The sequence below is a fragment of the Mus musculus genome, chromosome 8 (genome assembly GCF_000001635.26).
Source record: "Mus musculus strain C57BL/6J chromosome 8, GRCm38.p6 C57BL/6J".
NCBI lineage: Eukaryota > Metazoa > Chordata > Mammalia > Rodentia > Muridae > Mus > Mus musculus.
Window position 1 is genome coordinate 22,021,876 of NC_000074.6, and position 16,970 is coordinate 22,038,845.

Here is a 16,970-nt window from a genome sequence, read left to right on the forward strand (position 1 = left end):
GATTTTGTTGCACTTTCCAGTTTAAGAAGCAATACTGTAGGCATCATCAGGAGGGTAAAGCCAGCAAACCAAGAATGCATTAGCTTTTGGAGTCAACAGGACAGAGTGTCTGAAACTCGAAATTCTAAGCACAGGCTGGTGTTTCATTTTCTATAGAGGGATTGACCGGATGAGGGTGAGAGACTGGGAAAAGGTAACTGAGAAATCTTTCCATAGAATACACCTTGACCTTCAGACCAGGTGTGCATGGCTAATGTGCTCAGAAAGCTACTTTGTAACAAAATAAATGCTTAAGGGAAAGAATGCCAATCATACAGGGGAGACATTAGACAAACATCTACATTATCGTGTAATGGGCTTGCTGTCAACCGAAAGTTGATACAAAGTATTTCCAAGTTCAACACCGCTGCAGTCCTCTTACCAGCATGTCTCTGGAGACTCCTTTCTATGTTAGACACACAGGACGCACAGGTCATGCCTTTGATCTGTACGAAGCACTTCTGTGATGCTGTTGCTCCCGGGGATGATGGGGTCTCTGAAGAGTGGCCAGGACCTTGGTGTGTGGGGAGCCCTCTAGTGTCGGGAGCCATTTTTTGCACAGACCCTGCTATATCACCCATGGTTTGTGGCACAGAATTCCCAGATTTGAAGTTTCTGACAGGGTTAATAGTGAAGGTTTCTAAAATAGAATTTGAGAAATAATTAGAGGATAAAAAAGAATTCTGCCTGTTACAACAGGAGTTTTGATCGTAATGATGTTCAAACTGAGGCTCCTAGAGAGGTGACATGGGGACTGGCATTTCCAATAGTCCTCTCCCTCCAGTACCTTTCAGATAGGACCTTTTTATCAGGTGACAAGCACTGCAAATGTCTCCTCCAAACCTGCATTCTCTACTGTCATCCTTCTGATGTCTTTTGCTAAACACAGTTCTTATGCTAATACAGTCAGTCTTTTTACATGCTTAATTCTTTTAATAAATTCTTCCTCAACTTGGCAAAAGTATTCATGGAATTTTCCTCTCATAGTACTGGGTTTCTTTGTATACATGTGATATTCTCTCTCTCTCTCTCTCTCTCTCTCTCTCTCTCTCTCTCGTGCACACGAGCGTGTGTGTGTGTGTGTGTGTGTGTGTGTGTGTGTGTGTATGGTGTATGTTGTGCACACAGGCACTCGTGTATGCACACATGAGTATGTGTGTGGGCACACATGTGAGTGTGGGAGCACATGGATATACATACATGTAGAGGACACAGGTTGACATCACATGTGGGGGATATACATGGTTATAAGTACATGAGGAGGATGCAGGTTGGTATCACTTATTTACATATGTATGTAGGCAGTGCTTGTGGGTGCATATAAAGACCAGGATTGAAATCAGGTGTCTTCTTTGATCTCTTGATTTACTGAAGCAGTATCTCTCACTAAACGCAGAGTCTGCTGATTCGGTTGTCTAGCTAGCCAGTGTGCTCTGGGCAGCCGCTGTTTCAACTCTCCGAGTGTTGAGATTACAAGTGGGGCACCAATCCCACCCAGATATTATGTCAGTACTGGGTACCCGAAGCCCTGTTCTCACACTTGCACAGCAAGCACTGTACCTACTAAGCTATCTTGCTGATCCTTGCAAAAGCTTCAATAAATTCCCATAGTCAGGCTTATAATAAACTTTATTTTTATGTAGCATATAAGGTAAGAGTCAAAGTTAATTTCTTTCCATCTTTGATCTTCTTCCATAACCTGACAAGACTAGCATTTTCTCCCCCAGTGTCCCAGTGACATGAATGTGGAATCCACATTTGCGTAGACCTGCCTCTCGGCTTCGTAACATCGATTGGCCTTTTCTATCATTGTGGGTATATTTTGCTTTTGGTTATTTTGTTTTGTTTGTTTGTTTGTTTGTTTTTTGTCTTGAAGGTACAACTTACTTAGAATAAGATACACAAATCTGAAGGGTTAGTACTTCTCTGCTTCTAAAACACTGTTAAATTAGCTTCTTGCTGTTACTAGAACAAATTTCCATAAACTCAGAGGCTCAAAGGTCACAAAGTGTTAGAGAACTCTAGTCAGCTACACAATACTATTATCAAGGCACCTGCAGTACTGTGTCCTCCAAGAGGCTCAATTGGAGAATCTTATTTAGTTCCAGCTTCCCCATATTCAAAATTAGCAATCCCAAATGTCTTTTTGTCACATCAATCTATTTCAGCCAGGAAAGACTGATGGGACATGGCAGGGTCCACTTGAATTATTCAGTATCTTCCAACCTAAGATCCACTAAATTACATGTGGGTTTCATTACATGTGTGTCTGTTTTGGTATTTAAGATTATATACATTCACAGGTCCCACCTTGAAGACTGTATTTTTGTCTACCCTATACACATACACACAGAACAAACTAGCCAATCTATGGCGCTCTGAATGAGATTGGTGCCCATAGGCTCAGATATTTGCCAGCTTAGTCCTTGGTCGGTAAACTGTCCAGGAAGGATGTGGAGGGGAGGCCTTGCTGATGGAGGTGTGTCACTGAAAATGGGCTTTAAGGTTTCAAAAGCCCATGCCAGGCCCAGTGGATCTCTCAGCCTGTGGATCAGAATATAGCTCTCAGCTACTTCTCCAGCACCATGCCTGACTCCCTGCCACCACGCTCCCCTCCATGACCATAATGGACTAAGCCCCTGACGTTGTAAGCAAGCCCCGAATTAAACGCACTCTTTTGTTGTAAGAGTTGCCTTGGTCATGGTGTCTCTTCATAGCAATAGAACAGTGGCTTAGATAAATACCATCCAGACTAATATAGAAACATATTAATCACTCTATCCCATAGCCTTAAGCGTATGTAGAAATGGAAACAGCATAGCTTGATGATAGACTGCCATTTACTCTAAACCACAAGGGCAGGAGGCAGATGACTATTGGCCACCATACTGACAACAGACTGTGGCTTTTTGATTTTTTTTTTTTCCTGAATGAATCTCACATGTCTGTTGGCGTGTGCTGCCTGTTTTCCGCCACTTGGTGAATAGCCTCCACTGATCGTAAGAAGTAGCAGCTCTTTAACATGTAAACAGTACGGTCATAAGCTCACAGGCAGTTTAACCTAAATGAAAACTGCCCATAGAGGATGTCCAGTTAAAATTCAACTTCAGGACAATGTCAGTCTACTTTACTGCAAGTATATCTTCAGTTCTCATAAATTTACATAAAAGAAAACGCTCAGGAATTATCTGAAATTCAGCCCGGTGTTTATATTTTTATTCGCTAGATCCCATACGCCAATGGCCTTAGTGAGTATAATCCTCATAGTTCTACCTAATGTGAATTAGTTCTTTTCTCTCTGTGTTTACTGAGTCAAGTTCAATTACTTTTAATATGTGGTTGCGTGGTCATTTCTCCTTGGCTGCCAATAACCTGACTGTACCTGCTGAAAGAGTGAGCCTTACACCAAACAGTTTGTATTGAGCCCCTTCAATACTTCTTTGAAGTGAGAGATTTACTGTTCTGCCATTCTCTTTATCGACTTTGTTTAAACACACACACATACAGCACATTCTTTCCAGGGTGTGGAGAAGGTGGGTGAGAAAGCAAAACAATGCCTGGTACAGAGCGTGTGGCCACCACATGTCACATGCTGCACCTGCTGGGGTGGGTGGGGTGGTTGTATACAGAGGGGAGTCCATGAAGTATCCCAATAGAGCAGTCTCTTCAAGGACACAGCTCAGCTCAGTGGTCAGAGAACGTGGAGTATGGGAAACAAGTCCAGAAGCCCGGGGTACTGCTGGGGCTTTGCCTGAGTACCCTGTAAACAGCTCCAGGTACCAACACAGACACTCAAAGAGCAGCAGCAGGCTCCAGGTTCTGTGGCTATGATGTTCTGGCCCAATTTACAGATCTGGGAGCCAGTGTGTTTTAAAACATCACCACTCACACAACTGTCCCCTCAGCAAATAGGCCTGCCAGCCTATAGTCCCCTATTCAGTAGACTGTGGTCGGGATCATTTAAGCCCAAAGTGTTTGACACTAGCCTAGGCAACAAGAGCCTGGAGAGAGAGAGAGAGAGAGAGAGAGAGAGAGAGAGAGAGAGATCCCTCCCCTCCTCACCTTGGGCCTCTCTGGTACATGCTACCTCTATGCCCCTGCTCTGCTAAGTCTCCACAGCCTCCTGACGAAGGTTGGGCCCCTACCTTCCTTATGTGCAGAGGGCCGATGGCCGCTCCCCAGCTAACCCCATAGATGCTGCTCACCTTTGCTTGCATGTCCTGCTGAGTTAGTTGCCCTCTGGGAAATGCTGCTTGTGTTCTCCATCCCCACGCAGTTCATCCCACTCCTCACCCTGAGCTCCTTCCCTCGTATCTCCATCCCCAGCTCCACACTGCCCTTCAGCATCAGGGAAGAGCTAGCTCATCCTGGGCCATTGCCCATCACACACGGTCCTCATCCTGACCCCAAGCCTGGGGGCTCTGACCTCTGACTTCCTGCTCTTCTGGGTCAAGAACCAGACTCTGGTTCTGCTCAGGTCACTCCACATGCCTCCCGGAAAGCATGGACTTCACAGCCCAGGGCACTTCCGACACTCTCAGGGCCTTCCTTCCTTATCTCCCAGTCCCCACCATACACCCTGGAAACAACATAGCCTGGACTCACACAGACCGAGATCCTCCACTGCCCGTCACAAGCCCCCAGATGGTCTTTCTCATACAGCAGCCCCACAACGAGCACAGGCCCTGACCACACAGTATGCAGAGACACCATCTGGTGCCACGGTGCTGGGTAGAGCAAGGGTGGCTGCTACTCCAGAAACTTGACTTGATAACGGGCCACCTCAAACTGGAACCCCTTCTTTGTGAACCCTGTCACAACCACCCTTCCATAAAGGCTCTATATGGGAGCCATCAAAGAAAGCAGGAAGAGTCACTGTAAAAATCCTCCTCTTAATTTCTGCCTTGAACAGACAGAAATTTAGTTTTAGTTGAGGTTCTGAGTTTTGAGGCTTTGTGTTTGTTTGTTTGTTTGTTTGTTTGTTTGGGATGGGGATGAATGTAGCCCAGACTAGACTTGAACTTGCCATGCAGTTGAGGAAGGTCATGTCTCTAATCCTCCTGTCTCCATCCTCCCCGTAAGGTATGAAATTACGGGCATGCAATGTGCCACAATGTCCTTGAGACAGGGTCATGTTACAAAGCCCAGACTGGCCTTGACCATGGATCCTCCTGCATCAACTGTCTGTGTGTTTGTTTGAGTTGTTTGTTTGTTTTGGTGGTCGCTGAGCCTCTTAAGTGCTGGATATGGGCATGCGCCATTGTGCCTCATCAGACCAAAATGCTATTCTGTTTTGTGTAGTAGAGAAATCTTCAGAGGAAAGTAACAACTGGTCCTTTGGTTTAGTAGTCCTACAATGCTCGTTTTTAGAATGCGGACCCTGAATTCTCTCTAGAAAAGAAACCCAAATCAGAGGAGTCTACCATTTGAGTGCTGCCGGCCATAGAAGAGGAAATTCCATTTTCTCTATCCTGCTAACACATGAGCAGAGGTTACCAAGCTTTGCTATGACGTTCAACACGGGAGGCAGAGCCCAGCTATCCAACTACGCAAATCCTGTCATGAGACATCAAGAGATGACCCCGACATATTTCAAACATATAACAATGACATACCAGAATTCACAGACACCTCAAATCCCATGTCTTCTACAGCCGTTCGGAGTTCGTCCAAGCTGACTATGGAGGGGTCGTAAAGAACTGCTCCAGTCCCTTCTGCCAAAGAGATGGATGTTTGCTGCACACCTTTCCTCTGGGACAGCATGTCTTCGATAGGCTGAACAGATGAGGCACAGGTAATGCCGCTGATGGTGAGCACCGCAGTCCTGCCCGGGCCCTGCTCCTGGTGTCTCTGGGAGGAGCCACTTTGGGGCTCATTCTCCTCTACTCCATCGGGAAGAGACACTTTAAAGTGCCCAGGTGGTAGTGCCTCGATGGCTGTCTGCAGGAACATGGGGGTGACACAAGAAGGGTCATACTGTATTTGGGCGGTTTTGTTCTCCAAGGACACGTGAATATTTTGAACCCCCGGGAGTTGGCCTATATTTCCTTCAATATTCAAAACACATGATTTACAGTGCATGCCGTCTATTCTTAGTGGGAGGGTGGCCAGGTAGCTCCCCTGGTGCCCCAGGGTCTCAAAATGATTGGAAATCTGGACAGGAGAGACCGTCTCTTTCTTTAGGTTAGTGCTTTCTAACTTGTTGACATCAATTGGTCCCAGCCTTAAGGGAGCTGTTCTGTTCTTGATGGCAGCTTCAAATCCCATGTCACAGATGTGGTCCCTGAGGTCTTCGGGTTGAATGAGGTAAGGCTGATAGGTAATGACTGCCTCTTGGTTGCTTAGGGAGACTTTGATTCTCACAACCCCTTGCAGTTTCCGGATCTTGCCCTCGATAGAGCTGACACAGGACTGACAGGTCATGCCCTCTACCCGGAGCTTGACCACCGCCTCCTGGGCTGGGGAGGACCTGGAAGGCCAGGAGGCGGCCTTTCCCTCTGCAGCGCTGGCCTCAAAGCCCATATCCTCAATCTGAAGGCAAATCTGCTGCAGGTTCATGACAGACGGCACATATCTGACAGTGGCGCTGCCTTGTTCCAGGGACACCTTGATGTTCACAATGCCTTTCAGACTGGAGATCCTGTCCTCAATGGACTTGACGCAAGAATGACAAGTCATGCCCAGGATGTTAACCACATCAGTGGCTGCTGGGGACGAGCTGGTGCTGTCCAGACCCCCTTCGTAGCCAACATTGTCGAAGGCGAAGCTCTGCTTCATTGATTGCTCCCAGGGCCGGCCGGGCAAAGCAAGTTTAGATAAGATCTGAAAGAAAAGGAATTAACAATTTTATCCTTCCGTAGCAATTTTACACTTGCCCTGCCAATCCCATGAGCACCTTCGGGCTGAGGAAAAGTCATGAGCACTGCCCCCCAGGCTCCTGAAGATGGACTATGAGAACCCTATAACTCTACAGAAGGTCTGTCCCTGGGCTTAGAAATCTTACTTAACTTGAGCTGAGCTGTATCCACTCCTGAAACCCCATTTAAACATCAACAGCTAATTGTCCAAAGACTGAATCCCAAGCCCAATATAGCTGATCAAATACCTGACAAGTTGTGGGAACAGAAAACAAAGCTTGAAACAGCCACTCAACAGAAGAGACAATGTTTTCATACCACGAAGGCCGGTACTGCACATCTCGCACCAGGGGGCAGCAGGGAGAGTCTACCAAACCCTCCCCTACAGGCACTAACTCCAGCCCCTACATTTGGCCTGGGTGCCACATCCAGTGCCCCAGCACTGGTTGGCACTGTTGTGCAGTCACTATGGCCAGGTTCTGGTCATGGTACATACCCTGTGCAGCAGCCCAGACCCTTCTCCTACTGTATGATTTCATCCTTCCTGAGCCATTGCAGGCCCAGTCTGACATCACATATCTCACACTGGAATCCACTCTGGTGAGTTTACCATCTCCTCTCTTCCACATACCTTCCTCAACCCCAGGATATAGCTCAGGTCCAAATCTAGTGCTCCCCCCTAGTCTGGTCAGACCAGACCACCCTCTCTCTAATCTCCAGGCTTAGACCAGAACATATATACAGTGTACCACCCCAGCCCGTGTCCACCTGACTTCATCCCACCCACACTATATTTAGACTTCAAGCTGAATCCGGCCCAAAACTTCTGTGCTCTGTCCCAGCATGCTATGTTCACATCAAACACAGAACTAACAAAAGATGTCCACATGCCCACGTCTCATGACGAAAATACAAATACGAAAAATACACTATTCCAGCCGCACCCAAATCTATCAGTCCTACAGAAAGTTTTCCAGTGAGAATTACATAGATGAAGTCCAAGACACAAAACTTAAAAGAGCAACCATAAACTTCATCAAAAAAATTTAAAGCCCACCCCCAGTAACACACTTCTTCCAACAAAGCCACACCCCCCTAATCCTTCCCAAACAATCCCTCCAACTCCAGACCAAATATGCAAATATATGAACCTATGGGGGCCATACTCATTCAAATTACCACAAAGATGGAATTTTAAAACACAATATCCTAACCAGAAAACTCGGGGCGGGGGTGGGGGGGAGCCCTACAAGCAGAATGGGTCAAGATGAAGATAGAATATCAGGATTTGAAGATAAAAGTCCCAACCAACCACAGAATCAAAGTTGATGAACTTAAAGCATGGGGAAAGAACATGGAAGACACTATGAAAAAACCAAACTGTCACATTCTTACAAGAAGCCTGGAAACCCAACTAGCCACTGTCATTCACTGGAGGAGACAACAGCCAAATCCCCAGTGTCTTCTACAACTAACAGTTTTCCTGACACAAATGCTCCATAAGCCCCCACACACTCACCCTTCCGAAAACTAACACTGCTCCCCTGCTACTACCGCAGAGCAAAGCAAAATTAGTTCACAAGGTGACTACTGGGATGGGTCTCGGTAGTGTCAAAATCAACTGTTAATCTTACCCAAGGCTCTCAAACAAAAAACCCTTTCAGCACTATATAATATCTTCTACCCAGGACCTCTGGCCCTCACTGAGATCCGTGAACATGGGATTACCTGTGCCCACAGGACAGACAACTGTTAGAATAGGTCTCCTCTGTTTGCAAAGCCTGCCAAACCACTAACCCCAACTCTCCTTTCCCAACCCGTCAGGCAGGCTGGTCTCTCCCGGCTTCTGGCTGGCAGACAGATTTAACTCAAATGCTCCCATCTAGAAGGTACAGATTATCTTCTTGTCCTACATTCACAGGATGGGCTGAAGCTTTCCCCGCCACCCACAAGACAGGCCACTATGGTGACAAGAGCCTTCGTCACAGGTGTGATGATTTTGTGCACAGATTTTGGCCTTCCCTGTTCTCTACAATAGACAAATTTAATCTCCAAATGTCTAGCCACATTCTTTAACAACAAAGAAAACCTATACATTTCATACCACCCCCAATCCTCTGGCAAAGTGAAACACATGGACTATAGTTAAAAGATTCCCTAACTAAACTATCCATAAACTTGCATTTAGACTGGAACAAATTCCTCCCACTGGTTCCTATAAAGACATGTAAATTCCACAAACCCAAGCACCTTTGAATGTTCAGAGGGTAGGCCCCTGGTAACCCCAGGATTGTCAGCTCCCACCTTGCAACACTTACCTCCCCTGCTCCACCTTCCTCTCCTCCAACGCCTCAGACAAACCCTTTGGACAAACATGGGCCAAATACTCTTACTTCACAGCCCCTACTTAACCTTAAGCCTTATCTTGAGGTTGGACAATGGGTACACTTCAGTGCTCCACACATGACATAAACTCCACCACAAAAAGTGGGACGGGCAACTCAAAGTCATAATCACTACAGCCGAAGCAACAGAACCCCAAGGGCTCCCTGCTTGGAACTCAGAACTCCATTTGCCCAGGAGAAAAGCTAAAATTCCTAAGGCAGGGCTGTCCACTGTTCAAATCCTTTTCAGTGTCGTCCACGAAGCCCTAGCAGGGGCAATAAGATATGAGAAGAAAATTAAAGAGATGCTATAGGAAGAGAATAAGCCAAACTATCCTTATGTGCAGATGATACAACATACACAAGAAATCTCCAAAATACCACAAAAAACTTCTAGAAAAGATAAAAAAAAAACTTTCAGCAAAATGGCAAAACAAATACAAAACAAAATCAACTTGTGAAAATCAGTAGCCTTTCTGTCCACCAACAACTGACACACTAAGAAAGAGATCTTAGACACACTTCCATTTGCAGTAGCCTCGATGATAATAAACTCTCTTGAAGTAAACTTAACAAAGAAGGAAAATAATATTCAATAAAAACTTTAAATCTTATGGAAGACAGAAGAAAATACTAGAAAGTGGAAAGACATTGAATGCTCATGGATTAGAATAACACTATGAAATGATGCAACCCCCATACAAAATTCCCATTGTGTTCAATGCAGAAGTAGAAAACACTATCCTAAAATTTACAAGGAACCAAAAAGAACCCATGGCCAAAACAATTCTGAAGAAAAGAGCAATGTCAGAGGGATTACAACTCCAGATTATAAATATAGGGACATAGTTAATAAAGACAATATGGTACTGGCACAAAACTAAACACGTAGGCCACTGAAACAAGATCAAGGACCCAAAGATGAGTACACAGAACTTCAGCCACTTATTATGTGACAAAGATACCCAAAGCATAAACTGGAGGAAAGAAAGCCTCTTCATCAAATGGTGACGGCAAAACTGCATCTCCAGCTGCATCTCATTATGAAGAAGAATGATTCTAGACATGTATTTTTATCATCTTGAATAAAAACTAACTCCAGATGGATCAGAGCCCTTGATGTAAAACCTGAAATTGCCAGAAGAAACACACTCTCTATCCTACGGTGTAGTGAAGGACTTTCCGATAGGACTCCATTTGCCCAGGAAATAAGCTTAAAAACTGACCTGCACAGCCAAGGAAACAATCAGTGGGGTGAAGGAGAAGCCCACAAAGTGACAGACACTCTGCCAGTTATACATCTGACAAAGGATTAATATCCTGACTACATACATAAAGGACTCAAAAAAAAAAAAAAAGTGGGATTGGAAATTGGTGCCGGGCGTGGTGGCGCACACCTTTAATCCCAGCACTCAGGAGGCAGAGGCAGGCGGATTTCTGAGTTCGAGGCCAGCCTGGTCTACAAAGTGAATTACAAAGTGAATTCCAGGACAGCCAGGGCTATACAGAGAAACCCTGCCTCGAAAAAACAAACAAACAAACAAACAAACAAAAAAAGGAAATTGGTACAGCCGCTTTCAAAGTCAGTGTGGAAAACTCCCAAGAGCTAAAACTACATCTACCCTGTGACCTAGGTATAGCACCCGTTGGCATATGCCCAAGGGACTGAGCATCTTACTCTGCAGACACAAGCTCAGTCATGTTCCCTGCTTCTTTATTCCCAGTAGCTGAGGAGTGGAACTAACTCCAGTGCTCTGCAGCAGTCTGATTAACACGTGGTACATAAACACAATGAGATCCTATTCGGCTGAAAAGAAAAATGAGGTCATGAGCTTTGCACGTATATGGATGGAGCTAGAAGAGACATAGTGAGCAAGGTAACCTGGGCCCAGACAGACAGACAGACATCACATGTTCTCTCCCATCGGGGTCTCCTAGCTCCAGATCTCCAGATGAGAGCATATATTCTGTAATTACAGAATCCAGGAAAGTAAGAAGGGACTAGGGTGGAAGAGAGACCTAGAGAGGGAAATAGCAAGATAAATAATATGAAGGGAGAAATGGGAAAAATAAGGGGGGCTTTGATGGGGCAAAGGGTAGGGGTCAACACAGGTGGAGAGGAAGGGGGAGGGTCAAATCACACAAAGGATGATGGATCATTATTATGTATCTCAAGTTATGTATAATACATGTATATGTATACATTAATAATTTAAAAGAAAGTTAAGACACCTTGACCTTGCTCCCCCGCCAAGAATCATAGATTGTTCAACAAAAACTCCAGTACTAGGCGTGAGGAATTCTGTTTTTGAATTGTTGGTCAGGAGAGTCCAAGAGACTCCCAAAACAATACAGGCTTCTGCTTCTGCCCTTGGTTGCCTGCTAGAGGGGGAAGCAAGGTCTCTCCTGCTAAAGACACCATGTACTTCAGACACAGAACTTGGCGCATCAGAGCTGCATCTGACCTGAACATCTCCTCCCTGAGGACTAGCTTCAAGGTACCAGAAAGTTCTATGCAGCTGCTAAAAGAGGAGAGCAACCAATAGCCTATCTAGCTCTGGTTCCTACAACAATGACCAGCATGCCAAGATACCCCTTAGAGAACACCACCAGCAAGGGACATGCTAACATGAAAAGGGATCTCCCAGGGCCCACCCTAATAAAAGGAAAGAAGGAAGGAAGGAAAGAAGGAAGGAAGGGAGGGAGGGACGGAGGGAGGGAGGGAGGGAGGGAGGGAGGGAGGGAGGAGGAAGGGAGGGAGGGAGGGAGGGAGGGAGGGAGGGAGGGAGGGAGGGAGGGAGGGAGGGAGGAAGGACAGGCAACTAAGAAATGCTGAGAATGGGAGAAAGCCTTCCCTAGGAATAAGGCCCCTAAATACTTATCCAATATACCAATTGGTCAGCCTTGAGATCATATACACACAAGCAATACTAAATGAGTTGAGCAGGTTATATTTATACATTTATGTATATACGTATGTAATAATAACAAAGAGGCCACAAATTTGAGAGAGAGAGAGAGAGAGACAGAGACAGAGACAGAGACAGAGACAGAGAATGAGAGCACAATTAGAGTGTAAGAGCAGCTGGAGGAGAGAATGAGAAGGGGAAAATGATATACTTTAATTTCAAAAAATAATTTTAAAAATCCACTAAAGATTTTCTCTTTTTTTTCACTAATTCATTCACTTTATATTATAATATCATCACCACCACCCCCGCATCATACAGCTCCCCCACCCATTCCTCCTCCATTTCTCCGCTGAGAAGGGGGAGGCTCCCCAGGGTATCCCCCCACCTGGCACATCAAGTCACTGCAGGACTAGGTGCATCCTCTCCCACTGAGGACAGACAAGGTAGCCCACCACTCAGTATTGTCTATATCACCCCACCCTGAATGGAGAAAATGGAGAGCCAAGCCATCTCAAGGTGTAAAAGCATGAATACAAAATAAGAAAACTGAAGACAACATTTGTGAAATTACTGGGCTCAAGTCGGCAAGATAGCTCAGCAGGTAAAGGTAAAGAGGAGCCGAGTCCCCAAGACTCACTTGGTGGAAGAAGAGAAGCAACTCCTATAAAGACATTATTCTGATACACACACACACACACACACACACACACACACACACACACTGATTAGGGTTGTGAAGGCTCCCTTCTGCTCTGACATCCTGTCATCTTGAACCTATCCGTTGTCACCCTAACAGTATCCAATGGATGTGGAGAGTGTGGATGCTTTCTGGAGGGGAGGAGAGCATGGTGCAATTTCCTGTCTCCCTGTAGAACAGTGAGAACCCTCCCCCAGCCCCGCCCCACCTGCCCTCACTGTTACTGAACCCCAAAGAAATCAGCAGCCCTTCCATCTTAAACTTCTGCTGAGTTGCAAATCCCGGACGGAACAGGCAGCGTCTTAACTCCATAGGTCTTAAAAGTCTGATTTTTCTGTAATTGTTATCAGCACTCCATCACCTTTGGGTACGTGGCTGCAAAGACTCACTCCCAGGGCCCAGAAGCAGAAAGTGCAAGTGGAGTGCGTGCCTGTGAGCAAAGCTGTGGAGGTGTGCTGAGGAGAAAAGGGTAAAATAAAAAGTAATCAATCAATCGCTATGTAAATAAATAAATAAATAAATAAATACCCTGCTTCACACAGCACATACCAAAACCTGGGTCAGTGATCCGTAATGTTCCCTCGAAGAAGACAAATGCCGACAATTCAACAGGAAAAAGAAGGTGGTTTGTCCCAGAAAAAGGAAACATAAATTATCAAAAAGGAGATGCTAGGCCAATAGCAGTGGTGTTAACCTGTCATGGCAGGGACTGGGAAACTCAAGTGGGAGGGTCACAAGTTCCATTCCAGCCTGGACAACACAACGTGACCTGACCTCAAAGGAAAAGCATGAGGGGCTGGAGAGATGGTTCGACAGTTGAGAGCACTGGCTGCTCTTTCAGGAGACCAGGGTTCGATTCTCAGTATCCACAAGGCTGGCAGTTCACAACCATCCCAACTCCAGTTCCTGAGGACCCAGTGCCCTCTACTGAAATATGTAGGTACTGTGTGCCATGTACATGGCTGCACAAGATATACAGGCAGTCAAAACACCCACGCACATAAAGTATAAATGAAAGAAAAGAATAGGTCCTTCTCTGATCTCCTTCAAGGGAATGGAAGCTCTCTGGAGGACAATCTAGCAGTACCTATTAAAATAACAAATTCACAAAGGTTTGACTCAGCAACTCAGCTCCTGAGAATTCATCCAAGAAATGTGCAGTGTGAAATGAAGTTTCTAGAGTAACGATGACATTGATTTTACAAAAGCAGAAACAATAAGAGTCTGGTAGGCTAGTTATTACATAGCCACAAAGTGGAATACTACACAGCTCTGAGCATGAATTAGGCAGCACTGCACATACTGAAGTAGACTGAAATATATTGTTCGGTGCAAAGAACAAGGTACAGGATACGTAGTGTCTCCTGTTTAGGTGTTCTATTGCTACACAACTTAATGGCTTGTACTGACAGCTCAGTTTCTCACCCTGGATGAGAGTCAGTGGGAACAGCCCATCCCTGCCATCATGTGTGGTGACCTGAACCTCACTGGGGCTGGAGAATAACAGCTCACTCTTCACATGCCTGCTAACCTGGGCCTCGCTGCCAGCTGGAAGGTCAGCTGGAGTTGGCAGACTGGTCCAGTTTGCCACATAGCTTTTCCTTATGGTTAGGTAGCGGATTCCGGTGTCACGGTGGCAATCATTCCCTGAGAACAAGTCTCAGCGTGTAAGCACTGTTAAATCCCTGGCGGTCGGTGTCAGTAACAATGCCCAACAGTTGGGCTGGGAGGGAATAAACACAGGGCTTGAATAAAACCACGCGAGGCAAGAGACCGTTAGGCAGGCGGGTTATCCTTAGGGAAAAGCCTAAGGAACCAATGTGGTGTGAAGAGGATGGGCAGCTGAGGGACCAGACTGCCCAGGAATAAAGAAGTCATTTTTACTACACAATTGCATATGAGTTACCATTCTGAACACTAATTGATTTAAAAGTTAAAACGGTATGAAGGCAACAGAGGCCTGGGATGATGGCTTGACCGGGGGTCGGCAATGATTAACACCGATTCAAAGGAAAAGAAATCAAGGGTAGAAGAAAAACTAAGAATCGACTGAAGAGCATTTGCTTGCATCTAGCATCACAGAAAATAGAAAACTGCCTCCTTGTGGCAAGACACAGCCCTTCAACCATCTAATGTTCTAGAAGAAAATTCTATAGATTTTTTTTTCCTCTACTACCCACCCTCCATGAGCTGGTTCTAGCTCTGCCTGTGATATCCCAAAGTCAGGCCTCGGCGCCAGAGCTCTCGATCTCTGTCCAGCTGATTCTACATATTCCTGGCAAAGGATTTGTGGAAGTGTTAGAGGAAATTGATCAGTGGCAGACAATACTCAGTGCTCAGCCTGTTCTAGACAGGCAGGCTTTCTGCAACAGGCACTTACGAGACAAAGCTTTTCAAAGGACAGTTACGAAACAACCATCAAGAGTCTCCTTTGCCTCTCTGTTGCAGAACTGAGTGAACCTTGGCCCTCCTGTGTGAACACTCTACCACAGAGCCACACCGCAGCGAGAACAATCTGTCAACAGTCACATGGGGTGTTTGGATCGCTTTCGGTGTGGACAAGTGGTGTGTGCATGTTCTCAGCTCCATTCTTTAGCACTGTGTTTGCAGAGAGAGTAAAAAGGAACTCTCCTGCTCGGGTTTATATTAAAAATCAACACAGCTTACACTGCAAGCTCTGAAAAAGAATCCTCGAGTTAGCAGGCTGGGGTTGAAAGTGCTGGGGAAAGGCCTGTAGGCGCCTCTGCTTCATCCCATTGCGCCTCAGGGCACCATCCTTCAGAACATCTGGGGACTTTTTCCTGCAGATCCTCCATCAGTTGAGAAGGAACGCCTGCTGGCTTCTGACAGAAGCTCCCATTTGTTCTCTGTTGTTTGAAGCAGGTGTCATTGTTGTAGCCCAGAGCAACAGCCACTCTGGGAAAGCGACAGATGCGCTACTTGGTCCAGCCTCACCTCAGAATTCTCTGGACATCAGATTCAACAGGCAGGAAGATGAAAATGATTGCCACACTCAAAGCATCTCACACAGGGCCAGGGGTACGGCTCTGCTTTGGGGGGAGCGGGGAAGGAAAAAACGGATCTCATCCAAATTATCCCAGGTATCCAGACAGACAGGTGTTACTCTCTTAATGGTCCCAATGTGGGAGAACTGATGTCTCTATGTTGAGCCACTCAAGCATACAGGAATATACGCCTATGCATTAGCACATACGGTTTGAGGTTTATCTTTAAGTGTTCTAATGTTTTTAATTATATATTTTGAAACTTAAAAATTTTAATTTAAAAAATAAATGTTATGTTTGTGTGTGTATGTGGCTTGTGTGTGTGCGTTTGTGACGTGTGTGTGTGTGTGTGTGTGTGTGGCTTGTGTGTGTGCGTTTGTGACGTGTGTGTGTGTGTGTGTGGTGTTTTGTGTGTACATGCTTCCCTATGCATGTGCATGAAGAGGTCACTGAACTTCAAGGGTCTCTATTGCTCTTGTCCTTATTTGAGACCTGAGCCTGGAGCCTGCCTTTCATCAAGCTGCCCGGAGAACCCTCAGGAAGTGTCTTTCTTCACCCTGAGTGCTGGGGTTACAGTGGCTATCGATGTCCAGTTTTACAAGAGTGCTGAGGACGCGAGCTTAGGCCCTTACGCCTGCGCAGCAAGTTCCTTACGCATTAAGCCATCTCCCCTGCCCAAGTGAGTAAAATTAATTAATAAATAGAGTTAGCAAACTTTCTCTTGTCTCTGTTTCGGTGTCTCTTTCAGTGTGTCCTTGTGTGTGCATGTGTTATTTTCAATATCAGCCAGCTAAATTTACAAAATAAAAATTCTGAGACAGTGGTACCCTCTCTAGTTGCCACTCCATGCTGTCTCAGGATACCCTTTAGCAACGCTCAGTGGGCTCAAGGCAGGGTCGGGGCAGAGACCAGGCTCCATGCTGTCATCTGGAACAGCCTAGAAAAATCCCCTAACTCTAAGGTACACAGGCACACCCAGATCCCTGGCTCAGATGCAGAAGAGAGGTCCCACACAAAGCCCTCATAAGGCAGAGTCAGAGAATATTACAAAGACAAAGGTGCTCACGGCAAGCTGC

At 45.8% G+C, this 16,970-nt stretch overlaps 1 protein-coding gene across 5 annotated transcripts in view; it reads right to left on the minus strand.

Annotated features, from left to right (window-relative positions):
- Window positions 1-16,970, minus strand: part of Atp7b (ATPase, Cu++ transporting, beta polypeptide) — a 67,292-nt gene that overhangs the window by 29,093 nt on the left and 21,229 nt on the right. For all 5 annotated transcript variants that reach the window (XR_378777.4, XM_017312538.2, XM_006509007.4 and 2 more), the window contains exons 2-3: window positions 5,655-6,861; window positions 422-679 (exon numbers count right to left, since the gene is read on the minus strand). Coding sequence is in view for 4 of the 5 variants with exons in the window: in XM_017312538.2 (XP_017168027.1) it covers window positions 422-679; window positions 5,655-6,861 (1,465 nt within the window). In the remaining variant the exon portion in view is untranslated. The remainder of the gene's footprint in view (window positions 1-421; window positions 680-5,654; window positions 6,862-16,970) is intronic.